The following is a 27,694-nucleotide window of genomic DNA, read 5'->3' on the forward strand; positions in this document are numbered from 1 at the left end:
TGATGCTGCCATCACCATGCTTCACCGTGGGGATGGTGCCAGGTTTCCTCCAGATATGACGTTTGACATTCGGGACAGAGTTCAATCTTGGTTTCATCAGACCAGAGAATCTTGTTACACATGGTCTGAGTGTCTTTAGGTGCCTTTTGGCAAACTCTAAGCGGGCTGTCATGTGCTTTTTACTGAGGAGTAGCTTCCGCCTGACCATTATCATAAAGGCATGATTGGTGGAGTGCTGCAGAGATGATGGTTGACCTTCTGGAAGATTCTCACATCTCAACAGAGGAACTCTGTCAGAGCGACCATCAGGTTCTTGGTCACCTCCCTGACCAAGACCTTTCTCCCCCGATTGCTCAGTTTGGCTGGACGACCAGCTATAGGAAGAGTCTTGCTGGTTCCAAACGGTCAACTATGGAACCTTCTATAGACAGGTCTGTTTCTTTCTAAATCATGTCCAAACAATTGAATTGGCCACAGGTGGAATCCAAACAAGTTGTAATGATGGAAATTGGATGCACACACGCTGAATTTGGAGGGGTGCAAACAACTTATGTAAACTCCATTTCGGTATTTCATTATCAATAAATTTGCAAAACTTTCTCAAAACATATTTTCACTTAAACATTATGGGGTGTTGTGTGCAGATTGGTATTGTAGATTGGTATTGTATTGTATCAATTTTTAATTCAGGCTGTAACAACAAAATGTGGAATAAGTCAAGCGGTATGAATACTTTCTGAAAACACTATGTGTGTGTGTGAGTGAGGTACCTCGTGGGAAGTGAAGGGCACCAGGATGCCGATGCCTCCAGACAGAGTTGTGTAGACCAGAGATTCCGAGCCTCCGGGGATCAGTGTGGTCTTCTGCAGTGACAGCACCGTCTCCCCAATGTGGTAGTTCATGATCACTTCAGCCTGACACGGGGAACAGACATGGTACAGGGTCAGGCACAGACAGGGCATTACAGAACAATTCTCACCCATGACACACACCCAGAAAACATTGCTTATATGCACCCTTTTGACCAATTGCCCACAATAAATCCAAGCGGAGGGAATTTCCCACTGACTACCTAAAACATCTTCTAGCTCTTAAAAGCTTCCAATAAACAGCTAAAAGGAAAACAGTATATTTAACAGCAAATTGGCCTGGAGATCTGCCAAGATTTGGAGAGCAGGTCTGGCCTCGGATGAGGCAAACCACAACATCACCAAGACAAACAGTGATCCAGCGCGAGAGACCGACAACAAGTCTCTATAGAGCTGTGATGCTGTGACAGAAGGCCAGAAAGCCTGTACCTTCTGAGAAGCTCCGTTCAGCAGACCTCTATCCCACAATGCTTTGTTCCCAGTTGGGTCCTCATCCACATCGTCACTGGTGTTAGGGGGAAGGCGCACCTGAGGGGGTACAAAATGTAAGTGTAAAAGCCTTAGAGATGTTTGTGGCATCATTGAAATATCATAAATTGGATAAAACTGTTAGTATGACACGTCTGGCAAACACTCCCTTTTAGAGAAAAGGTAGTATCCAATATAATACAACACCTTTGACAGAAAGGAACAATAAGAGCGACCACATACAATGCTGATGTTGCCAAACTTGTCGGCTGAAGCCATGGTGTCGTAGTCCAGCAGGCAGGCAGTGGTGACCCAGCGAGGGTGGGTGTCGTCAGCGAAGATGATCAGCTGATTCTCGTTACGCTTGTAGCGCACCCAGAACAGACTCTCCTGTACATCAGTCACTATGACCCGCTGACCGATGGTGTGGATACCAGTCACCAGGTTGGGCACATGCTGCAAACGAGACAGATGACATCAACTGAACACCTCTGTCCTCAATGGACTGCCATATGGATTTAATTTGGAAGGTCTGGAACCTAAACAAGAGGTGGACAGTGGTAAATTGTCCTTTGGTACAACGGATGGATGATGCTGTGGCCTTTTATCTTTGATTTTGGAAGGTGATTCTTACAAATAAATCTTCTCCCGAACATGATTACTGCACTTAGATCGCTAACAATTCTACAGTGGTTAACTTGATTCCTTTGAGACCTGAACCTGAAGTATTTTAGTTCAGTCTTAAACTAGGCTGGGTGGCAAATTGTATTTTTACTATATACACACCGGTATCTATCCAAACAATGCTGCGGATAGATGATTTGTTCCATTAAATAATTCACTAATGATTCAAAGAATATATAGCAATCATCCATTTTAAATCAGCAGTAAGAAACTGCTCTTCAGCTGAGAATGACTAGCAAACTTGCAAGAACAAGTCAACAACTTCGGGAGTAGAGACCCCTGGAAAACGGCATACTGCCGTCACGTTGCGAAAGTAAAAACTGAAATTTAATAGAGGTCAAATAGAATGATTAGTCTCATAAAGAAAGAAATAAGAGGCGTACTAAGTCAAAAGAAATGTGACAGTATACATGATAAACTACTGCAGGAAATTAATTGATTACATTTCTTGAAGTTCATGTTGGAATTAATTAACTATGCAAATGGTAACCACTGGTCGAGTACCAGTGTTTGTGGTTACAAAGGAGGATTTATATTCAATGTTCTACAAGACTACGTCAACCTAAAATAATAGGATAAAAACTGAAAGTGAAGTTTAGTTGAAAAGTATAAAGCAATCAAAATGAAGAAAGCCCATTAAAACAACTTACCATTAATTTGCACTACTCAAAGCATGTTTAGAACTATTAATATTCAGAAACATCAAATACCATCATAAATGGACATAAATAAATTCACTAAATGTCAATGTCATAAATCATTTTAAAAACATTAATATGGCAGTTGTTACCAATGTCTAAAAACACAAATATTTTAAGTTATAAACTGTACATGACATGATTGCAAATGTAAAGCAAGTGCCGTGCTAAGCACTTCCAACTCTTTGCGACAGCCGTTTTTTATTTTGGCTACATCAAAGAATATTTAAATCAGAGAAAAATAAATAAATAAACATAGCAGGTTACAAAGTAGAGCTTCATAGCCATGTTTTAATGTATGGGTTGACAGGGATTGGTCCAAATGTACATCCAGCCATCCCCATTTCCATGACGAGTGCTAGCTTGCTAGCTGTGTGGGAGTGATTGACGCAGTTTGTTGAAGCAGCTGTGACAAGAGGCGGCATGTGCGCCATTGGCTGTATTTTGCCAGCTGAAAAGGTTGTGATTGATGGTTGAAAACTACGAGAATTCTGTGGCTACAGCCCTACAATTGATAAAAACATTGATAAATACCAGTGAATTGAGAGCACTTTGACAGAGTATTTTGTCTAGATCGTTGACAAAAAAAATTACAATTATATCGATCAATTATTGAATCCCACTTTGTAACAACAGAGAAAGTAAAGTGGTGCAATTACAAAAGACAGTCGCAAGGAGCATCAATCTGACCCTTTGACACTTCCTGGTCTGAGAGCTTGTTAGCCTTCCTAACCAGCCACTTACCACACTGCCGTCTGGTCTTGTGTTTACACAGTAGAGTCAATAGTTTTTTATACATCCTTGTGTTTGTTTGTAACGTCAAGCTCCCGTCTCACCTTGTTCTCACACTTCCGGAGCAGCTTCTTCTTGCCCAGGTCATAGATGCGCAGCAGTTTGCCAACGCCCACCAGCACACGGCCCTGGAACGGAGCGATTGCCAGAGGAACGTCCTCCACTGGAGTCTGTCAAAACAACATTCCTTTACCATGTCAACAATTGATCATAAAGGTCAGTAACATACTACCCTGAAAGGACATTCTGTAGAGCATGTCAAAGCATATACATTTCTTTGAGTTTGGGTGGATGAGAAGTTGAGCTTCACCACACATCTAGAGAACCTTGTCAGGGAACTCAAGCTGCGCATTGGGTTTTATTACCGGCACAAAGCTGTTTTTTCCTTCCTGACAGAAAATAGGTGATTTGTTGTACTTTTCTCTCTGTGTTGCTCTACACTGAAGGCTCTTAACTCTGTATCATGCAGCCTTTCGTTTTGTCAACAATCAGAAATGTCCAACTCACCATTGTGATCAACAGTGTTGTCGGGTGGACATCACTAGCAAAACGCAGGCGCAAACATTCTTATGTATAAGGCCATTTTAAGTATCCTCTCTTTAGCACAACATTTTGCCTCTTGCCAGGCCAACACTGTAAATAAGAATTCCTTAGACTCTAGAATACCGATAAGACCCACAGACTGGAAAAGGGCAGCCGGCTCCAACAGAGTCACCATTGTCCCTCAGGGAGTTGGGTAAAGGAGGGTAAGAATGATGGTACTCTGACTCTCAAAGGGCAATTATGACCATCCCGAAAATAATGTCTGTGGTAAACACAGGCTTAAGAGATCTAATACATATTTTGTTCCATGAGAATCTTTATCAGCTAATTTGTGAATTTTGAAGCATTTATTTAATCAAAACAAGCACATAACTCAGGGGTGTCAAACTCAACCAGTGCAAGGGCCATACTGAAAAGACCACAAATTCGTAGTTTTAATAGAAATAATATGGCCCTTGATGTACATAGCATTAAACATAAAAACAAAATAGATCAATAATATTGGTCCAGCCTTTGCTGCTATGCTTGAAAATGTGCATAATATGCTGCAAAAAAAAGTAGACGTAGATAGGTTGTTGTAACATTAATATTTGTTTTGCTCTGCATGAATCACCGGTGCGGTTGAAATCAGCATTGCTGTATGGTGCACTTCAAATGTCTTATAGTTGAGTAGCCAGCCTAGGCTACTGCTCAAATGTTGCTGTAATAGGCATGCTTGTTTCTCCTCCGCATGGTGTTTTGTTGCAGGTTTTGTTTTTTTGAAATTCGTTGTCAAGCTTTAAAAATAGAAGCCAGGCAGCAAACTTTAATAGCCTAGCGAGGACTGTGGTATGGGTCAGTACAATTTCCCTCCGCTGCGTGCGGTAAACGGGACACACAATAGCAGCGCATCCGGCTGTAGTTTCATAAAATAGATGACTCAGCTGTCAATTTATACCTGCTTGTAAATCCTTTATCTAGTAACTAGATTACATTTAATTTACATTTAATATATTCCACCATAATTTGCAAATAAATTCATTAAAAATCCTACAAAGTGATTTTCTGGATTTCTTTTTCTTATTTTGTCTGTCATAGTTGAAGTGTACCTATGATGAAAATTACAGGCCTCATCTTTTTAAGTGGGAGAACTTGCACAATTGGTGGCTGACTAAATACTTTTTTGCCCCACTGTGTGTGCGTGTCGTGTCATATATATATATATATATAAATAATAAGCTACAGTAGGCTACTAAATACAATTTCAAGTGGCACACACTGACCTAATGATGACGCCATAGGCTACTCACGGTGATGGCCGAAGCGCTAGTCGTGGCAACAGACTATCCCAAGATGACGTACTTTGAAAAACAGTGCTGCGGTTAGCTAAAAATTGTTTTCATTGGTTCTACAGACGGATAAGTCTTCTATTTTCAGCAGTAGGAATTTGCTTTCAACTGTACGTTTTTCCCAAGATTGTATTTTTTAAATTTGCACAAGGATAAACCGACAGCCGCAACCAACATTAGAAATATAATCCATAGATAGATAGCAGTAGGGTTGCACATTTTGGGGAATACTCAAGAGGTGGAAACTTTCCATCTGAATTAATGGGAATATATGGTAATTCACGGAAATATATGCAAATTAATATTAATACAATTTAAATGGTTTTTGCATTGGATATATTTACCATATCATATGGGGACAGAAACAAACATTTTACCTTATCATAAGTAGACATAATTACAAATGATTAAATCCTTCCAATAGAATTGAACTTGAATTAAATGAGTTGACTCATCACATGGGATGATTTCAGCGAACAACAAAAGGGAATATTGAATGATCCATCGCATCTCCTAAAAACATTTATCTGTAAAATTATAGTCCAGAAATTAAAGCTTTGGTTGTCTTTCTCTCAGGCTTCCATGTCTTCTCCCTGGACCTCCTCAATGTCCTCCGCTTGAACATCAGACTCTGAGGCCTCATCTTCACTGTCACTTTCCAACCTAGTTGAGAATGGCTTGTTGTTGAGCCTCAAAAAGCCTCACATTTGCACAGATGGTCACCAATTTGTCAACCCTTGTATTGGTCAGCCTGTTACGTGCTTTGGTGTATGTGTTCCCAAACAAGGACCAGTTGCGCTCTGAGGAGGCTGATGTTGGTGGGAATTGGAGGATGATGGAGGCAACAGGGGAAAGAGTATCAGATCCACAAAGTGGCTGATGAGATATGTTGGCATGACTGCAATATTGCATCTCCATCCCAAAGCCCTTGCTTGGAAGTGTACTTTGCCAGACTGCCAAGAACCTTTCCCTTATCCAGGCCAAGGTGGAGAGACATGGTAATGATGACACAATAGGCCTTATTGATCTCTGCACCAAACAGGATGCTCTTGGCAGTATACTTGGGGTCCGACATGTACGCTGCGGCGTGTATGGGCTTCAGGCAGAAGTCTTCACGCTTTTGAAGCATTTCAGAACTGCATTTTCCTCTGCTTGGAACAACAGTGAAGTGGGCAGGGCAGTACGGATTACTTGTCTTACATCTACAAGCAGAGCCTGAACATCAGACAGGATGGCATTGTCTCCCTCAATCCGTGCAATGGCTACTGCTATTGGTTTCATGCTGCTTACCACTCTCTCCCAAAATACATAATCCAGGAGATTCTCTTGATGGCTGTGCATATCGGCAGACTGTGATATGGCCATTTCTTTGAGAGACTCCTTTCCCTCCATGAGACTGTCAAACATGATAACACCACCCCAAAGGGTGTTGCTGGGCAGCTTCAATGTGGTGCTCTTATTCTTCTCACTTTGCTTGGTGAGGTAGATTGCTGCTATAACTTCACATACCTAACAATTTCCTTGGCTCGCTTGTAGTGCCATGATGTCCTTGAGTAGCAGATTCAATGCATGAGCAGCACAGCCAATGGGTGTGACATGAGGATAGGACTCCTCCACTTTAGACCAAGCAGCCTTCATGTTCATAGCATTGTCTGTCACCAGTGCAAATTCTTCTGTGGACCAAGATCATTGATGACTGCCTTCAGCTCTTCTGTAATGTAGAGACCGATGTGTCGGTTGTCCCGTGGCTGTACTCTTGTAGAATACTGGTTGAGGCGTGGAGATGATGTAGTTCATTATTCCTTGCCCACGAACATCCTACCACCCATCAGAGATGACAGCAATACAGTCTGCTTTCTTTAGGATTTGCTTTAACTCTGTTGTACTCCGCAGCCTGCAAATGAGTAGATAAAGCATGTCTGGTTGGAGGGGTGTATGCTGGGCGAAGAACATTCAGAAATCTTCTCCAATAGACATTGCCTGTGAGAATCAGAGTTGAACCAGATGCATACACAGCTCGAGCAAGACATTAATCATTTCCCTGACTACATTCCTCCGAGTCAAAAAAATTCCAGGAGTACTATGAGCTGTTGTTATCGACAAGGTGTCTGATTTATCATTTTCACCTCGAATAGAAGTAGAGGGACTTTTGTCAGAGGTTGCTTGTTGTGAGCGCTGAGGGAAATGTATGTACTTGGCCATTTGATTCTGCATCTTTGCTGCATTCTTCACATATGATTTGGCACAGTATTTGCAAATATACACAGCTTTTCCTTCTACATTAGCTGCAGTGAAATGTCTCCACACATCAGATAGTGCCCGTGGCATTTTCCTGTAAAGATTAGAAAACAAATTGTAAAACCCCAAAAACAATTCCATGTACAGACAAATAGTTAAGCAGTTAGATTGAACAACTCCTTTGTAAGATACATTTTTAAAATGAAACATGGAACCAGGTGAATTAACACTCCTCAGTTAGCAGACTCAAGCAAGCTAAAACCCATATGGTTGCAAAAACTAACCAGCAAAAATGGTTAACAAGTTAGAAATGATTTAAACACTTTGCTGTATGCTACCATTTAGTAGTTAACAAAAAAGCACGTAAGTTATAAAATATATTCACCCCACCCAGTATTGCAATCAAAACTTACCAGAAATCATGTAGTCCTTGGCTCAGACAGTGTAGTAGTGTGGGCTCAATAGTATCTCATTAGTGTGCAAGATCTTGAGATTCAGCTGTACATGTGATGGGAGAATGCACTGTGCATGCAGAGGGTTGCAATTCCATTGGGGATAGTTTAACCAAAATATGCCACAAGACCTAGAATTGCCTTATGTGTATCCCACAAAAAAGGTTCACTGTTATAAGCTAACTTTTTGATGAATTTAAGCAAAATCCTCCAAATTCCAGGGCTTAACATCCCATTGAAAATTTCAGACCATTTGCAACCCTAGATGTCAGTTTCTATTCAAGTCAGGACAGGAATCCATTGCTATTGTTTCCATCAATTTAACAATCACATTTCCAGTGTAAGAGGTTACAAAACCCTTTTGGATTCTGTGTCTATGGCCACAATGCGACAACCTGTATATTTGACACGCATGCTGCCCAAACTGCGGCCTACCCGAATAGACATACCCGGTGCATTTTCCTGCCATGATTTAGGTCCACTTGTAGAATCTATGCCAAGGCGCATTGAAGCTGTTCTGGCGGGCCATGGAAGCGGGCCAAAATTAATTGACAACCCAAATCATTACGAAGGCAGGATAGAAATGTATCACAGGCCTTGTGCTTGGCACGTGACAAAGGCTTCATAATTCAAAAAGGTAATGTTAAGTTACATATTATAGGGCCTTTTAAAATATGTTTTATTTTTTGCCCGATTCCGTCCCCCACCCCAAATTCAGTTCTCTCGGTTTTGTTTTTCCAGGTTTCCCCTTCCCTCCATTTTTTTCAGGGGTTTGCTCTCAAAATCACACCTTTTTGAACAAGAATTTGTTCCTTGTTGACTTGCCTGGTTAAATGGTTAAACAAAAAATGTAAAGTATAAAATACTGATAAGACCCGCTGAGATTGGAAAAGGGACAGAAAGTCAGAATGCGTCAACAAAGTCACCATTGTCCCTCAGGGAGTTGGGTAAAGGGGAGGGGTGGAAACAAGAAAGAGTACTCCGACTCTCAAATGGCAATTATGACCATTCAGAAATAACAGCCGGGGAATTCCTGTGCACATAGCTGTGGTCAACAAGACCAGGAAACCACTGGATTAGTCATATCCTCTGTCACTCACTCACCTTGTGCATAAACTCCAGTTTGTCCCCTCCCCCTCCCAGCCGATAGGTGTAGATAAAACCGCCTCCCACAGAGCGGGGGTTAAGGATCATGTCCCGGGCCACCCCCACCAGCACATACCAGTCATCACCTCCGCTGGCAAACCGACAAACAGTCACACTGCAGGGACAGAACACAAAGGCAAAGTAGGAGAGTGGGAAGGGATAAGTATTATTCCCTGTTTCAATCTCTACCTTTTGCGTGTGAACTGTGTTAAATGCTAAGATTAGGTGTTTAAAGCACTCTCCATTATTACTAAATCAAGAAGAGACATGAAGATTCATCACTTCAATAGCACAACTTGACTCTCCTCAAACCCTGCCTTAAATGACAGTTAAGATTTTCTCTGTGTAATTTCATAAGAGCTGGTAATTTGAACAGGAAAATCTCCCTAGTGACCCTACAACGTCTTTACGTTGGCACTAACGCAGGCTAACTCCGCTATGGCTTGATGGCCAAAGCCTATGGAGAACTTTTTTTGGGGGGACAAACACCGAAAATAAGGTTTGTGTTAAACACAGGCTTAGGAGATGTTATACATTTTGTTCTATAAGATCTTCATCAACAAACGTCACTTGTACATTTTGAAACATTTATGTAAATCAAAACAAGCACATAAAGCACAATAGCTTCATAATTCATAAAGGTCATGTAATCTGACTGATATTATAGGGCATTATAAAATCAGTTATATTTTTTGCCTGATCCTGTTTGTTGTTTTCCCCCCGATTTGGCTTTTCCGGGTTTCTGTTTCTCCCCGGTTTTTGCTCTCAAAATCACACCTGTTTAATAGAAAAACAACTCAATTGGATGTTAAGTCCACAACAATGCTTTAACCACATCAGGAGTCCACTTTGGTGGTCTGGGAAAATCTAAGACATTTATAAATGTGGGTGCAGTTATCCTTCAATGCAAGTGTACACTAGCCAGAAACCTTGTTTGCTTAGCAGCGTTTCTGTAGCGCTCATGTGATTGCAGAGTTTTCTAAATAAATTGCCACTTGATTGATGCAAATACACATTCTGTCAGGTAGGCATACATAAATACATGGACTGTTATTTTGTAGTTAACATTAAATTGATAAGGTTTTGGGGAAATTATTTCCATCTACCAGCAGCACACAGAGACAGGCATTCCTGTGCTGCTTCAGGAAGTTCCAGGAAAATATGAATCAGTAGCTAGGTTTCCATCCAATTGGTGATTTTCATGCAAATATTATAGAATCCGCATTTCTGCCAAATGGACTTCTTGTGGATACAAATCAGTGTGTGATGACGTAGTGCCCATAAAACATCATTTCTCTTAAGTTTTCATGTACCGAATAAAAATCTAATGTTCAATGCTTATTCATCGCATTTTTGTCAGTTAAATAGAAAATGTGCCACTCTGGTCTTGGCACCTACGCTCAAGCCAACAGCTGGCAGACACAGTGCAGATAGGTTGTGCAGGTTGTCTAGTCTACATGACGGGTTTATTCATATCTTGATTATTGTCCAGTCGTGTGGTCGAGTGCTACAAGGAAAGATCTAGTTAAAACCCTTTTATTTAATTTTTTATTTAAAATTTCCCTAAAATGACACACCCAAATCTAACTGCCTGTAGCTCAGGCCCAGAAGCAAGGATATGCATATTATTGGTACCATTTGAAAGGAAACACTTTAAAGTTTGTGGAAATTTTAAAGGAATGTAGGAGAATAACACACAGTAGATCTGGTAAAAGATAATACAAAGGAAGAAAACCGTTTTTGTATTTTTTTTGTACCATCATCTTTGAAATGCAAGAGAAAGGACACAATGTATTATTCCAGCCCAGGTGCAGCTTAAATGTTGGCCACTAGATGGCAGCAGTGTATGTGCAAAGTTTTAGACTGACCCAATGAACCATTGCATTTCTGTATCAAGACTGCCCAAATGTGCCTAATTTGTTTATTAATAACTTTATGTTCAAAATTGTGCACTCTCCAAACAATAGCATGGTATTCTTCCACTGTAATAGCTACTGTAAATTGGACAGTGCAGTTAGATTAACAAGAACTTAAGCTTTCTGCCAATATAAGATATGTCCTGGGAAGTTTTCGTGTTACTTACAACCACATGCTAATCGCATTAGCCTATAGCTCAACAGTCCCGTGGAAGGGAGACCGAACTCGAAGAAGTTTAAGCTACAGCTGGCCCAGAACAGAGCGGCACGTCTTGCTCTTCATTGCGGCACATCTTGCTCTTCATAATCTGAAGGCGGAAATAAATTCTAGGCATGCCAGTCTCTCTTGGCTAAGAGATGAGGAAAGACTGACTGCATCTTTATTTTATAAGAAACGATGTGTTAAATCCCAAATTGTTTACATAGACAACTTACACACAGCTCTGACACATACACTTACCCCACCAGACATGCCACCAGGGGTCTTTTCACCATCACCAAATCAAGAACAAATTCAAGAAAGCGTACAGTATTATAGAGCCATTATTGTACGGAACTCCGTTCCATCTCATATTGCTCAATTGAACAGCAAACCTGGTTTCAAAAAACAGATAAAGCAACACCTCACGGCACAACGCCTCTCCCCTATTTGACCTAGATAGTTTGTGTATGTATTGATATGTAGGCTACGTGTGCCTTTTATTTGTTTTTGATGTAGTTCTGTCCTTGAGCTGTTGTCTATTAATGTTCTGTATTGTGTCATGTTTCATGTTTTGTGTGAACCCCAGGAAGAGTAGCTGCTGCTTTTGCAACAGCTAATGGGGATCCTAATAAAATACCAAATACCAAAAGTAGATTACCGGGGATAGGAGCAAGAATATTTTTTTTGTGTCAAACCGCAGCCAAGCATTGATCATCATGTCACCAGAATAAGACCCTCAATATTTTTTGGAAAGAAGCATCAAGCTCGACACTGTGCACTTTCACCACCCTGTGAAGTTCATCATAACTTAATTCATTTGTAGCCTAATAAACTGCATGGTTTCCCGAGTTTTTCCTCATGTCTTATGTTTAACTTGGGCTAATTAATTCATTTTCTCATAAGTTGATTTCCTATTAACTTCAATTAAAAAAATGTATGTTGTTGAATTCTGTTTAAATGTCAGGATTCTGTGATTCTTTGATTTTTTGCAGCGCGGATTTTATAGGGCCATAACATTATCTCATAGAACAAAACATATAAGATCTGACCTTATTTTGGCGTTTATCCCAAAAACCCAATTTTTTCCCCATTCATTTCCCCCATAGGAATGGCTGAACGAACCAGAATTCATTCATTTCATTTTTTAGGACTACAAGCCGGGGAGCTCTTTTCCATTCATCCATCCTGTCCTCACCTGAAGGCAGCCTCATTCTGCTCCAGTTGGACAAGGTCCAGAGTGGTTCCCTGGATGGGGTTGACCAGACGCACCAGAGAGGCCCACTGGCCAGACCCGGCCTTGGGCGCCCCAAAGATGGCTTCTGGCAGGTTCTCATTGAGGAAGGCAGCAGCCATCTCTGCTGCCAGCTCCCTCTCATCCTCACCAGCTGCCTCAACCATCTCCTATAGAAGGGAACAACACAGAAGTAGTGTCAGCGTCAGTTACAAACAGAGAGAAAGAAAAGTAGGGAGGAGAGGGTGAGAGATATCTACAGAAGTGTAAGTAAAGTATTGGTCTAATTCCCCGTGTCAATCTACACTGTGTGTGTAATCTCTGTATATATGCTGAGATCAGAGATGTTTAATGCTCTCTCCATTATTTTGTCAGAGAAGAGACATGAGAAACTCATCACATCAACAGCATAACACCCCTCGCCTCAAACCCTACCTTCAATTAATCCTCTTTGGGTTTTTAGAAAAGTGCTTTAAAAAAACAATTGTAAATTATTTATATTGAAGTTTTGCCTATCTTATATCTACACTTTCATAATATCAGCCCACACAATCTACACAGCCTGGGTGTACAACACATAGCCTCAGCCCTCTCAGTCAGAACAGAACCATACCTCTGCCATCTGCTGCTTGCGCTGGGCCTTGGTGGCCTCTGTGTATGCATTGTGATCAGTCTCTATGAGTATCAGGTTGTTTGTCTCTGGGTGAATGACAAACTTGCGAGGTGTGTACTGCAGGGGGAAGGCCACCTGGTTGAACACAGCACCCAGCTTCTCCAAGGCCAGAATCCTAAGAGGGAGACAAAGGCAGTGTCAGAAGATGTGTACCACGTAACAGGTGTGCCATGCCACAACTCAGCCATAATGGGAACAGAAATAACATTTCAAAAAGTAAATGGAACATAACCCTCATAAGTTAAATATCAGTGTTATAATTGAAAATGAGGATGGTTGAGGGTGAATGAGAGAAAGTGATCTGTGTATCTGCTGAGATCAGAGATGTTTACACTCTCTCCATTGGTTTGTCAGAGAAGAGACATGAAGACTCATCACTTCAACAGCATAACTGCTCTACCTTCAAGCCTTGTCAAAGACATTTCCTCAATCGACACTGAGTGTACACAAAATATTAAGGATACCTTCCTAATATTAAGTTGCCCTAAACTGGCCCTCAGAACAGCCTCAATTCGTCAGAGATGTTTAATACTCTCTCCATTATTCTGTCAAAGAGACATGAAACTCATCACGTCAACAGCATAACACCCCTCGCCTCAAACCCTGGCTAAAATTAATCCTCTTCGGGTTTTAGAAAAGTGCTATCAAAAAACAATTGTAAATTGTTACAAGGTGGCAAAAGCGTTCCACAGGGATGCTGGTTGATTCCAATGCTTTCCACAGTTGTGTCAAGTTGGCTGGATGTCCTTTGGGAGGTAAAGCATTTGACACAAACCAGTGCACCTGGCACCCACTACCATAACCCATTCAAAGGCACGTAAATATTTTGTCTTGCCCATTCACCCTCTGAATGACACACACAATCCATGTCTCAATTGTCTCAAGGCTTAAATATCCTTCTTTGACCTGTCTCCTCCTCTCATCTACACTGATTGAAGTGGATTTAACAAGTGACATCAATAAGGGATCATAGCTTTCACCTGGATTCACCTGGTCAGTTTATGTAATGGAAAGAGCAGGTTTTCCTAATGTTTTGTACACTCAGTGCAGATGTGTTTACTTTAGTTCTCTCTGTGTTTGTGTGTGTGTGTACACCTCAGGGTGTTGGTAGAGATTGCCACAATGCCCTCTGGACACTGTTCAGAGGCGAAGCCAGAGGCATATTCCAGCGTCTCATAGGACAGGGGCGTCAGATGGAATCGGGACTGGTAGGAATAACTCAGCCAGGAGCGACTCGACATGGCCAACACCTGAAGGAGATGGAGAGGTCAGAGACGATACAAATACACACAGCCTCAATGTTATGTTTCAGCTCCAAAAAGCTGCAAAAACACACTAACTAATAGGATTTCACTTACAGCTTCCTGTCCCTGCATCCTGACGCGGAAGAGCTTCACAGGTCGCGACCCCAAGTACCGAGTACGAGTATCAGACAGGTCTCCAGTCACTGGGTCCAGCACGGTCCTGAGCAACACACCATTCTGAGGAAAGACAGACATGTTAACGTCACAAATAAAAGCTCTAGTATGTATTCCAACAGAGCACAAAATATCAAGTAATACAGTGGCAGAAGTAAACAGGAAGTAACAGTGTAGGTGTGTATATATATACTGTATGCTGAGATCAGAGGTGTTTTAAACTCTCTCCATTATTTGTCAGAAAAGAGACATGAGAAAACTCATCACTTCAACAGCACCACAATATCCCTCTACTCAAACGCTTCCTCAACACAGAGGACATATACACAATATACAGACAAAAGTATGTGGACACCCCTTCAAATGAGTTGATTCGGCTTGGCCTGTTGCTGACAGGTGTATAAAGTCGAGCACACAGCCATGCAATATTCATAGACAAACATTGGCAGTAGAATGGCGTTAGTGAAAAGCTCAGTGACTTTCAACGTGGCAACGTTATAGGATGCCACCTTTCCAGTCAGTTTGTGATATTTCTGCCCTGCTAGAGCTGCCCTGGAACAACTGTACTGTTATTGTGAAGTGGAAACGTCTAGGACAAACAACCGCTCAGCCGCTGACTTGTAGGCCACACAGGCTCACAGAACAGGACCGTTGCAAGTTTGGGGAAGGCCTGTGGTGGTTAATTTCTTTACTATGAAATGAGGAGAGACAAACTTATCACAAGAGGTCAAAGTTATACTTCAACTAAATCTTTACTCACTTGTTAATAAGGGAGCATGTCAATACAACACACACATATAAAGTGAATCGATTGAGTGCTCCACATTAATAATAGCTGGTCAACGAATCAATTCAGAGCCCCGAGTCAAAAACACAAAGGTCTTTTATTGCCAAGATTCACCCCTTTCAGGCTACGTGACAAACAGATTTATGGAATGGTCATAAGGTTAAGATTAGTATGAAAGATACTGTCTGCTGTGAATTATAAGTATCTCATTGTGTAGAGACCAGGGTCTGGCACCGGAGTCATCTCCCCCTGGTACCCCAGTACAGAAACATTAACTCATGCTCTGGAATGCAGTATCACCCAAAGGCATTGTCAATCTCCCAGAGGGCCATCCTCAGTAGAACACACACAGATGAGCATTCTAACAACCCCTTATTCTGTTCCATAAAACACCCATTTGATGCAATAACAGCATTATAACATACTCTTGTAATTTATGTTCTGACAAGCCCTTTACTGTTTCAGCATGACTATGCACCCATGCATTGTCCATACAGAAATGGTTTGTCAGGATTGGTGTGGAAGAAGGGGACTGGCCTGCACAGACCCCTGACCTCAACCCCATCGGACACCTTTGGGATGAATTGGAAGCAAGTCCGGAAGGCCTTTTCAGAATAGGGGAGGCTGCCACAGCAGCAAAGGGGGACCAAGTCCATATTAATGACGACCATTATTTTGGAATGAGATGTTCGTCAAGCTTTTGGTCATAGTGTATTCTACCTGCAGTCCGATGTTGAGGTAGAGAAAGCCGACAGTGCCCTTCACTCCTAGCTCATCTTCCTTCTCCACTCCTCCCATCTCCACTATACACAGAGACTCAGGCTGGGCAGGCAGGGCCTGCATACTGAGGGGCTGGAGACAGTCCTACACCACAAACACAGAGGGGTTAGTGGCTACAAACACAGCTTTGAGAGATAAACGCATGTTAAAAAGGCAAATATCCACAATGGCACAGTGTTATTTGGATTTGAACTTAGTTGTTTTCACCCTGGCTGTAATTGCAAAAAAAAAAAAAAAACTTGAGCAGAGTAAACGAGCTCTAGAAGAGTTTCCTTGCAATTGTCCAAGAACATCTGGTGCTTGTTACCAACTCGCAGAGCAGTCAGTATGAATCAGATTCATTCTAAACAGATGGACAAACAGATCGCACGGGCTGCACAAAGTACTGTGAGAGTCGTACCGAGGGGTCCAGTGAGATGATGCGGACGGTGTTGTCCACCAGCCCCACCGCCAGGAAACGGGAGCGCTGCTCGCCAGGGGGGACATTGGCCAAGCTCATACACACCACGTCAGCTGACATCTCCTTCCTCTCTGTGTACTCATTCAGCTGGCCAGACTGGGGGGAGAGACAGAGGGGAAGGTTATCATAAACATTTACTGTCAGAAGAAAAATAACCTTTACACTAAGCAGGAGAGACTTCTGGATATTTGCAAAAAGCAGATGAAAGTGGGTCAAACTCAAAGACCGAACTTGACTGAGAAAATAGACACCCAGGGGTTGAAAGTATACTCACAGGGTCCATCTCAAAGTAGACCAGCTCTCCTCCGGTCAGAGCGATAACCACCTGCCTCTGGTTGACTGCACAGCGCACAATGGTCTTCTTCCCTGGAGTCTTCCACTCATTCACACGCTTATCAGCACGGATGTGACGGATCCCATCAGGATACACCTGTACAACAGAGTTATTCAGTTTACACAGGGCTGGGGAGGGGGCCTGGCCAGGGTGTCTAATGTTTGTGAATAGTGCTGAGATCAGAGGTGTTCAAGCTCTCTCCATTGTAATGTCAGAGAACAGACATGAAGACTCATCACTTCAACAGCAATATTAAATCTGTCATACACTTCATCTTCATTTCACTTTCCAAATCAGCATTGTATTCCCTCCAGAACAGAAGGTGCATGTTCAGGCCTCTGTGAGAGGCGTGTGTAGTGTGGGTGACTGACCTGCACCAGAGCATCCTCCCCGAGCAGAGAGCAGGAGAGGGTGGGGGTGGTCCCCAGGAAGCCAGAGTCTGTCACTTCCTCTACGGTCTCACCGATAGACAGAACCAGGGTGGCGTTGACGAAGGAAACAATGATGTACGCGTCAAACTCATCTAGAGGAGGAGAGGTGTTTCAATGAGTAGGAATTTCACACGGAGGGGATTTCTGGACCCTTCCTTATATTCAATAAACCTATGGTTAGTGTTAATCTGATACATGAAGCAATTCATCAATATCATCAACTACATTTAAACTCAACAAAAAAAGAAACATCCTCACTGTCAACTGTTAATTTTTGGCAAACCCAGCATGTGTAAATATTTTTATGAACATAACAAGATTCAACAACAGACAAACTGAACACGTTCCACAGATATGTGACCAACGTAAATGAAATGTGTCCCCGAACAAAGGGGTGGGGGGATCAAAAGTAACAGTCAGTATCTGGTGTGGCCACCAGCTGCATTAAGTACTGCAGTGCATGTCCTCCTCATGGACTGCACCAGATTTGCCAGTTCTTGCACCAAGGCACCTGCAAGTTCCCGGACATTTCTGGGGGGGGAATTGCCCCAGCCCTCACCCTCTGATCCAACAGGTCCCAGACGTGCTCAATGGGATTGAGATCCGGGCTCTTCGCTGGCCATGGCAGAACACTGACATTCCTGTCTTGCAGGAAATCACGCACAGAACGAGCAGTATGGCTGGTGGCATTGTCATGCTGGAGGGTTATGTCAGGATGAGCCTGCAGGAAGGGTACCGCATGAGGGAGGAGGATGCCTTCCCTGTAACGCACAGCGTTGAGATTGCCTGCAATGACAAGCTCAGTCCGATGATGCTGTGACACACTGCCCCAGACCATGACGGACCCTCCCCCTCGATCCCGCTCCAGAGTACAGGCCTCGGTGTAACACTTATTCCTTCAATGATAAACGCGAAACCGACCATCACCCCTGGTGAGACAAAACCGCGACTCGTCAGTGAAGAGCACTTTTTGCCAGTCCCATCTGGTCCAGCGACGGTGGGTTTGTGCCCATAAGCGACATTGTTGCCGGTGATGTCTAGTGAGGACCTGCCTTACAACAGGCCTACAAGCCCTTAGTCCAGCCTCTCTCAGCCGTTTGCGGACAGTCTGAGCACTGATGGAGGGATTGTGCGTTCCTGGTGTAACTCAGGACGTTGTTGTTGCCATTCTGTACCTGTCCCACAGGTGTGATGCTCGGGTGTACCGATCCTGTGCAGGTGTTGTTTACACGTGGTCCGTCCTGTCTACCTGTAGCTCTGTCTTAGGCGTCTTTTCAGTACGGACATATTGCCCTGGCCACATCTGCAGTCCTCATACCTCCTTGCAGCATGCCTAAGGCACATTCACGCAGATGAGCAGGGACCCTGGGAATCTTTATTTTGGTGTTTTCCAGAGTCAATAGAAAGACCTCTTTAGTGTCCTAAGTTTTCATAACTGTGACCTTAATTGCCTACCGTCTGTAAGCTGTTAGTGTCTTAAAACCTCTTAAGGTATAGGGGGCAGCATTTTCACTTTTGGATAAATAGCGTGCCCAATTTCAACTGCATGCTACTCATGCCAAGAATATAAGATATGCATATTATTAGTAGATTGGATAGAACACTGAAGTTTCTAAAACTGTTTGAATCATGTCTGTGAGTATAACAGAACTTATGTAGCAGGCAAAACCCAGACAAGTCTGTCTGTTCAGTGAGTTCTCATTGGAAAACGCTATTTCTTAGGAACTTGTTTTCAGTTCCTACCGCTTCCACTGGATGTCACCAGTCTTTGGAATTTGGTTGAGGTTATTCATTTGTGCAATGAAGAAGTACGGCCATCTAGGAACTGCGTAACACTGTTGAGAGTTGCGCGAGACTTGAAAAGTAGCTTGGTTTGTTGTCTTCCTGTATTGAACACAGTCTTCAATTTGATCGATTATTAACGTTTAAAAATACCTAAAGTTGTATTACAAAAGTAGTTTGAAATGTTTTGGCAAAGTTTTGAAATATTTTGTAGTGACGTTGCGCAATTTGGAAGCTGTTTTTTTCTGGATCAAACGCGCCAAAAAAATGGACATTTTTGATATATATGGACAGAATTAATCGAACAAATGGACCAATTGTGATGTTTATGGGACATATTGGAGTGCCAACAAAAGAAGCTCGTCAAAGGTAAGGCATGTCTATATTTTATTTCTGCGTTTTGTGTAGCGCCTGCAGGGTTGAAATATGCTACCCTCTTGGGACGCAAGCGTCCCCTATACCACAAGAAGTTAACGACCATTCCACAGGTGCATGTTCATTAATTGTTTATGGTTCATTGAACAAGCATGGGAAACAGTGTTTAAACCCTTTACAATGAAGATCTGTGAAGTTATTTTGATTTTTACAAATTATCTTTGAAAGACAGGGACCTGAAAAAGGGACATTTGTTTTTTCTGAGTTTATTTATTCACAAAGTATGTATAATGCTGAGATCAGAGGTGTTTTAAACTCTCTCCATTGATATTTCTGTCAGAGAAGAGACATGACAAACTCATCACTTCAACAGCACAACAAACCCTGCCATGAGACTTCAGAGGAATGTGCCCTAATCTGGTACATGAAGATCAATCTTATACCCTTATTTTGAAAAACCAAACTAACCTAGAGCATGGCATCACAATCTTGAAATCTACATCTGTAACCCAGTGTGTAGAAGTTACAATGTCTGACTTGTGCAGGCTAACCAGTTGGATGAGCCAAGTGTTGTGTGTAATGGATGAATGCCAGAGTGAAAGTGAAGCCATGCCCGAACAGGTCTCTATCTACCAGGCAGCTGCAGTGGAACTAGGCCACTGCACTATACCATGACAGGAAAAATCTCTGAAATCACATGACTTCTGGGAATAGTCTGGCTGAGTGACTTTTCTTCAGAATGCACTCTGATGCCAGACTACAACATGAGACTTGACAGTATTAAGATTAAAACAATGCTACTTTACAACCATGTCATACACAATAATTGCAACCAAATACTGCAGAAGTGGACTGTAATAAAGGTAGAAGGGAAAATAACTTGCAACTATTTAAAAACATTGATGTATTTATAAAAATAAAATAAAAAGAACAAGCACCTTCAATGTGTCGGCGCACAGTCCACACAGCATTGGGGTTACCGGGCAGCTCAGACACAGCCATCTCTGATACCTGGAGGGAACAATCAATGATCAGACTTTCATTGTAATCTAACCTAAGCATTTACCAGTCTGTTACCTCTGCATTAACATGTTGAGATTTGCTGAGATCAGAGGTATACACACTCTCTCCGGTGCTTTGTCAGAGACATGATTTCATCTCATCCAGCTTCTTAAACACATCAAACATGAGCTGGTGTGTGAGAAAAGCAACAGCACCAGAAACTTAATACCCAAACTCTGTCCCAACTCTGGTTTCCGGTGTGCATGTGAGTGAGTATCCGCATGACTTTGTTAAAATGTCATCATTGTTCAAATAATACTGTGTGGCATGTGCCACACTGAGAGAATGTTTGTGTGAGCACTTTCTGGGATGTGAATGTGCAATGGGAGGTGGAATAGCAGTACACATACCTCCAGTCCATGTCTGAGGACACGGAGGGTGGATTTGGGTCCCCTGCCACAGGCCACATATAGCTGAGGAGTGTCCTCATTAGCCAAGTCAGCAATCTACACAGGGAGAGAGAAACAGATGAGGTGAGTGGAACAAGGAGCCAGTGGTGAGTAAGAGATCCGTATGTATTCTCAGAGGACAGAATTTAACAAGTAGTACAGCTCCAGAAGTAAACAAGGCAGTCTCACATGTGGTGTCTGTGTCACGTTCTAACGCTGAGATCAGAGGTGTTTAAACACTCTCCATTGATAGGTTTGGATTTGTGAGCATCAACTATTATGATTCATAAGTTCTAATAGAGACATGAGGGGTGCCGTAGCCCAGGATTTACACCAGGATTTGTCTGTAGGAGGAAGGGTTATGGTGGGTGCAATTAAGCTTGGGAGGGGCTGAGAGCAGGGAAAACAGTCACGTGGCAGTACTGATAAGGGGAGAGGCGTGGATAAGGGGGACGAGGACAGGTGTCTAAGGGAAAAGGAACCGTTTATTACCCCTATCACTTAGTTGCCTGCCTAGCAAAAAAAGATGCAATGTTTAGCAAGGAGAAGACTCCACCCACAGTGGGATACATATACCACCACTATTGTAATCATGTCTTTGTTGGTTCAACTGGTCAATCCTTTGGGAAGAATAAACTTGGTCTAAGCTTTCATAGTGTGTTGAGTTCTTACTCTGATAATTAGAACCTAACAATATTTAGCCAGAAGAGACATGAGAAACTCATCACTTCAACAGGACAACATCCTTCTCCTCAAACCTTGCCGAAAGACTTCAGAAGAATCTGTGTGTGTGTGGGGACAGCGGGTTAATGTGAATCCTACTTATAAAAATGGGAAAAAAAATCAAAGACAAGAATCTTTGTACTCCAAATAACTCGCATTCAAGTAAAGTCAAAATCAGGTTCATTGTGCTATAAATAGTGGGAAAACACATCTACCCCAGCTAAAGCTGTTACAATTCAGTTCAGTGGAACAGAGGGAAAGGTGTTCTCACTAAATTCATCCACTACACAATCCATGGGAATCAAAAGATAAAACCGTTGCATGCACACCAAACATACAACACAAAGAGATTCACACACACACCTGGCAGGACATGATGGGGGAGAGGTTCTCCTGCTCGTCCACCAGCACCAGGTTCTTGAGGGGGCGTGGCTGGAAGAAGAAGGTATCTCCCTCCTCCAGGGGCATGGCAGAGGAGAACTCTGGCTCTTCATCATCATCTCCCAGATGGGCTATCTGGTACAGGTAACTAGCAGAGAGAGAGAGAAGAGAAGGCAATGAACACAAGAGAGCAAGAGGCATGGACATAGATGGGATGTGTGAGGTATTACAGTGTAATGAATGACTTACTGGTTACCAAACTCTGAGGACACAAATAAGAAGCCGGTCTTCAGCACGCACATGGATGTGGCTACAGGTATGGTGTCGAAGTACTTCATCCTGATCTCTGTAACCTGGGGGATACAAACGTTTATTTGAAATAGAAGGAATCACAGAATATCCCATCATGTGAACACTGACCCGAGTTAGTGTGTGTGCATGCTGAGATCAGAGGTGTTTATGCTCTCTCCATGTTTTTGTCAGAGAAGAGACATGAAGACTCATCACCTCGACAGCACGGTTCTATTTCCCACACATCAGATGAACACCCCCCCCAGTTCCTGTTTCAGACTGCACCCCGCTGGCCTCACCATCTCCTCATCGGTCTCCAGGGTGACCTTGAAAATGTCACCCTGCTCTGTCTGGGCAAGGAAGAAGAACATGGACTTGGTCTTGTGGGTGGCTGAGCAGACGAAGATCATGCCTCGCTCAGGGTCATCCAGGTCATTCTGTGTTCAGGCAAAAGAAAAAAAGAATTGAGGGCACAGTGCAGATGATATCAAATCAATTGTGATCCACACAAACATTCAAACTGTTAACATATATGACCATGTCTTGTTAGCCAAGTTATTTGAAATCCGTTTTCGCGTTTATAAAACATAACAGAAACTCACCCTCCTGCGTGGGATGGGACAGCGAATGTCAGGCTGGTCCCCAAAGTTTTTGTAGGTGATGTAATTCTCTGAACAGATGAGTACCCCACTGGGCCCATCAGAGCCTCCAGGAACTGGAGAAGAGAGGGGGAAAGGGTAATGATCAAACAATCGGTTTACACCTCAAAAAAATTATAATCCAGCCTGCAAACAACTCATAACCTGGCTTTGACTGCCCTCTACTGGAAATAATGTACACTGAACAAAAATATAAATGCAACATCTAAAGTGTTGGTCCCAGGTTTCATGAGCAGAAATAAAACATCCCAGAAATTGTGCACAAATTAGTTTTCCATCCCTGTTAGTGAGCATTTCTCCTTTGCCAACACCTGACAGGTTGTGGCATATCAAGAAGCTGATTAAACAGCATGATCATTACACAGGTGCACCTTATGCTGGGAACAATTGAAGGCCACTCTATAATGTGCAGTTTTGTCACAACGCCACAGATGTTTCAAGTTGCGGGAGCGTGCAATTGGCATGCTGACTGCATGAATGTCCACCAGAGCGGTTGCCAGATCATTTCTCAACCATAAATTAATTTCTCTACCATAAGTCACCTCTAAAGTTGTTTTACAGAATATGTCCAACAGGCCTCATAACCGCAGACCACGTGTAACTATGCCAGCCCAGGACCACCACATCCAGCTTCTTCATCTGCGGGATCGTCTGAGACCAGCCACCATGACAGCTGATAGAAACTGTTAGAAACCTTCTCAGGGAAGCTCATCTGTGTGCTCGTTGTCATCACCAGGGTCTTTTGGAGTCGTAATCCACTGCAGTGGGCTAATGCTCACCTTTAATGGCCACTGGCACGCTGAAGAAGTGTGCTCTTCACGGATGAATCCTGGTTTCAACTGTACCAGGCACAAGGCAGGACAGTATGTATGGCATCATGCGGGTGAGTGGTTTGCTGATGTCAAAGTTGTGAACAGAGTGCCCCATGGGGGCGGTGGGGTTATGGTATGGGCAGGCATAAGCTACGGACAAAACAAACACAATTGAATTTTATAGATGGCAATTTGAATGCACAGATATACCGTGACAAGACCCTCAGGCTTAATGTTGTGCTATTCAGCCGCTGCCATCACAGCATGATAATGCACGGCCCCATGTTCCAAGGTTCTGTACACAATTCCTGGTTGCTGAAAATGTCCCAGTGTTTCCATGGCCTGCATACTCAGACATGTCACCCATTGAGCATGTTTGGATGCTCTGGATTTACGTGTACGACAGTGTGTTAGTTTCCACCAATATCCAACAACTTCGCACAGCCAATTAAAACATTTCAATTGACTGATTTCCTTATACATGTGACTTGTTTCAGGAAACTAGGTGTATGTCGCGCAACACTACTTCACAGGAAAACTAACTTTTTATTTATCAAAATGCGTTTTTTGGCAGAAATGCCTACTGGAACATGTGAATTTTCATGTGCATTAATAACAAACTTGTATGCCACCGGTAAATACGAATAAAAATGTTCAATTATGAGCCTAGTTGGTTTAGCCATGGAAGAGCAGCAACCTTCCCACTAACCATGATTGGCTGAGATAATGAATGGACTGGACATGCCGAGAGATGATTTCGGATTGGTCTGCCATGTAGCACACTTCCGTCTATAACATGAGCTGGTCAGTATGTGTAGGTAATCCTTTCTAACAAGGATTTTTTGAAAGATATCACGTAGTAGAAGTGCGTAAGTGTTGCTCTCCACTTTCTATTGGACCGAGTATTGAAATCAGTGGAATCAGAGTCTGATAGCTAAGGAGATGGAGAAAAATCTGGTATTTGACTGCAAAGTCTAAACGAGAACACCCAGAATTCAGATGTATAAAACACCTTTCTCCTGATTACATTTTCAAACTAAGGGCAACCATGGCATCCGTGACACAGAGGGAGAAGTGTCCATCCAAGTAAGATAGTCTAACTAGCTACATTTTCAGATATTATACATTTCTAATTTAGTCAGAAAGTTGTTTTCATGTCAAGTTAGTGTACTGTTAGCTAGCTAGTGTTAGCTGGCCGGCTCGCTAACTTTACATGTATAATCGGAGTAGTAATATCACTTGTATCTCAGAGCCTTTTGCATTGCTAGTTCTAGCCTAATGTTAGCTATCTAACATTGAACCTTGTTGGTTAGCTCCCTGCAGATTCTTGCAGGGTAGTAACGTTATGAGTTGGGACCATGGTTCATTGTTTAGCTAGCTACATGTCAAAACACTATGCAAGTATGCATTTCAATAGAATGTTCATGTCACTGCGACAACTGTCGATAGACGTAGCTGGTAAATTCGCTCTGGCTATCTAATACGATTTCAGAGCACTCACCTCGGAGTGTGCCAAAGCGCAGAATAACTGACCTATTGCTGAGGGCACGACAAAGCCTATTTCCCCTCAGGAGACTGAAAAGATTTGGCATGGGTCCTCAGATCCTCAATAAGTTCTACAGCTGCACCATCGAGAGCATCCTGACTGGTTGCATCACTGCCTGGTATAGCAACTGCTAGTAGGCACTACAGAAGGTAGTACGTAGGGCCCAGTACATCAATGGGGCCAAGCTTCCTGCCATCCAGGACCTCTATACCAGGCGGTGTCAGAGGAAGGCCCCAAAAATTGTCAAAGACACCAGCCTCCCTAGTCATAGACTGTGCTCTCTGCTACCACAAGGCAAGCTGTACCGGAGCGCCAAGTCTAGGTCCAAAGGCTTCTTAACAGCCTCTACCCCCAAGACATAATACTCCTGAACAGCTAATCAAATGGCTACCCAGACTATTTGCATTGTTCCCGCCCCCTCTTTCACACTGCTGCTTCTCTGTTCATTATCTATGCATAGTCACTAACATTTTATTTAACTAGGCAAGTCAGTTAAGAACAAATTCTTATTTACAATGACGGCCCAATTGTGCGCCGCCCTAAGGGACTCCCAATCTCGGTCAGTTGTGATACAGCCTGCAATCGAACCAGGGTGTCTGCAGTGTTACCTCTAGTACTGAGATGCAGTGCCTTAGACCACTTGGGAGCCCTACATGTACTTATTACCTCAATTACCTCAACTAACCCGTGCCTCCGCACATTGACTCTGCACCGGTACCCCCTGTATATAGTCTCGCTATTGTTATTTTACTGTTGCTCTTTAATTGTTATATACAGTCGGCCAAAAATAATGAACCCTTGCACTTTTTTCAAATAATGCACAATTTCTTCCAGAAGACTGTTGAAATTAAAACATATTTTGGTATCCAGATATGTATATCTTCGGTATGCAGTTGTACAAAACAAACTAATCTGAATTATTTACTAAATCTTAGCTAATTCCAGAAAGAAATCCTAAAATGGCCCAGACAATATTATTGGCACTGCCTAGAAGTATTTTCGATTTCAAGCAGGTGATTATCATTTACTTTGGAATTGAACTCCCCTGTTGTGAGTTGAAGGTGCATGCAGTATAAAAATCACATATTCAACCAGATTGAATAAAGAAAAGGACTCATTCTCCTGTTTTGTGTCACTGTGTGTACCACAATGAGCATGGACAAAATAACGAAAACCAGAGAATTATCTGAGGTCAGACACAAGACGAACCGCCCTTTCTGTATCTGCTTGGCCGGTTCCCCTCTCTCCACTGATTCTCTGCCTCTAACCCTATTATGGGGGCTGAGTCACTGGCTTACTAGTGCTCTTCCATGCCGGCCCTAGGAGGGGTGCGTCACTTGAGTGGGTTGAGTCACTGACGTGATCTTCCTGTCCGGGTTGGCACCCCACTCTGGTTCATGCAGTGGGGGAGATCTTCGTGGGGTATACTCGGCCTTGTCTCAGGGTAATAAGTTGGTGGTTGAAGATATCCCTCTAGTGGTGTGGGGGCTGTGCTTTGGCAAAGTAGGTAGGGTTATATCCTGTTATACCCTGGTTGGCCCTGTCCGGGGCCACGGTGTCTCCCGACGCCTCCTGTAATTATGCTGCAATAGTTTGTGTCGAGGGGGGGGCTAGGGTCAATCTGTTATATCTGGAGTATTTCTCCTGTCTTATCCGGTGTCCTGTGTGAATTTAAGCTCTCTCTCAGCCCTAGGACCATGCCTCAGGACTATTATTTGACCCTGCTGGTCATCTATGAACATTTGAACATCTTGGCCATGTACTGTTATAATCTCCTCCCTGCACAGCCAGAAGAAGACTGGCCACCCCTCAGAGCCTGGTTCCTCTCTAGGTTTCTTCCTAGGTTCCTGCCTTTCTAGAGAGTTTTGTCTGGAAGTAGCTAGCAAACTTGCCAATATTAGCCAGTTAGCTTGAGTTCTTGACTGGTCAGAATGCTTGGATCAACCCTACTCCTCGGCCAAAGGGTCCAGTGTGCGCTCTGAACACTCAGAGAGCGAAACACTCTGAATTTATGTACGGATAAACTGACAATGCTCTGAGTTTACGAACACCCAGAGCACACTCTGGCACTCCAGATTAAATTTACAAACACACCTGTAGTATAAACCAGCCTTTAGTTTTGAAATTTTTGGTTGTTTAGTACATAGCCTCATATGTGAATCCTTACAGAGATGGGTGAGGCTAAAGCTTTAGAGGGTGTGAACAATACTGAATGGGTGTAGAC

General features: G+C 42.8%; 1 protein-coding gene across 2 annotated transcripts in view; it reads right to left on the reverse strand.

Annotated features, from left to right (window-relative positions):
- Window positions 1-27,694, reverse strand: part of sf3b3 (splicing factor 3b, subunit 3) — a 48,955-nt gene that overhangs the window by 7,114 nt on the left and 14,147 nt on the right. For both annotated transcript variants that reach the window (XM_024379352.2, XM_024379350.2), the window contains exons 7-25: window positions 23,056-23,168; window positions 22,753-22,890; window positions 22,412-22,515; window positions 22,145-22,310; window positions 21,020-21,115; window positions 20,546-20,618; window positions 17,391-17,542; window positions 16,960-17,115; window positions 16,626-16,781; window positions 16,166-16,309; window positions 14,599-14,721; window positions 14,336-14,490; window positions 13,181-13,355; window positions 12,532-12,737; window positions 9,177-9,333; window positions 3,556-3,681; window positions 1,581-1,793; window positions 1,299-1,397; window positions 771-914 (exon numbers count right to left, since the gene is read on the reverse strand). In XM_024379352.2, coding sequence (XP_024235120.1) covers window positions 771-914; window positions 1,299-1,397; window positions 1,581-1,793; window positions 3,556-3,681; window positions 9,177-9,333; window positions 12,532-12,737; window positions 13,181-13,355; window positions 14,336-14,490; window positions 14,599-14,721; window positions 16,166-16,309; window positions 16,626-16,781; window positions 16,960-17,115; window positions 17,391-17,542; window positions 20,546-20,618; window positions 21,020-21,115; window positions 22,145-22,310; window positions 22,412-22,515; window positions 22,753-22,890; window positions 23,056-23,168 — 2,696 coding nt within the window. The remainder of the gene's footprint in view (window positions 1-770; window positions 915-1,298; window positions 1,398-1,580; window positions 1,794-3,555; window positions 3,682-9,176; window positions 9,334-12,531; window positions 12,738-13,180; window positions 13,356-14,335; window positions 14,491-14,598; window positions 14,722-16,165; window positions 16,310-16,625; window positions 16,782-16,959; window positions 17,116-17,390; window positions 17,543-20,545; window positions 20,619-21,019; window positions 21,116-22,144; window positions 22,311-22,411; window positions 22,516-22,752; window positions 22,891-23,055; window positions 23,169-27,694) is intronic.

Source organism: Oncorhynchus tshawytscha, linkage group LG19 (assembly GCF_018296145.1).
Source record: "Oncorhynchus tshawytscha isolate Ot180627B linkage group LG19, Otsh_v2.0, whole genome shotgun sequence".
Taxonomy (NCBI): Eukaryota; Metazoa; Chordata; class Actinopteri; order Salmoniformes; family Salmonidae; genus Oncorhynchus; species Oncorhynchus tshawytscha.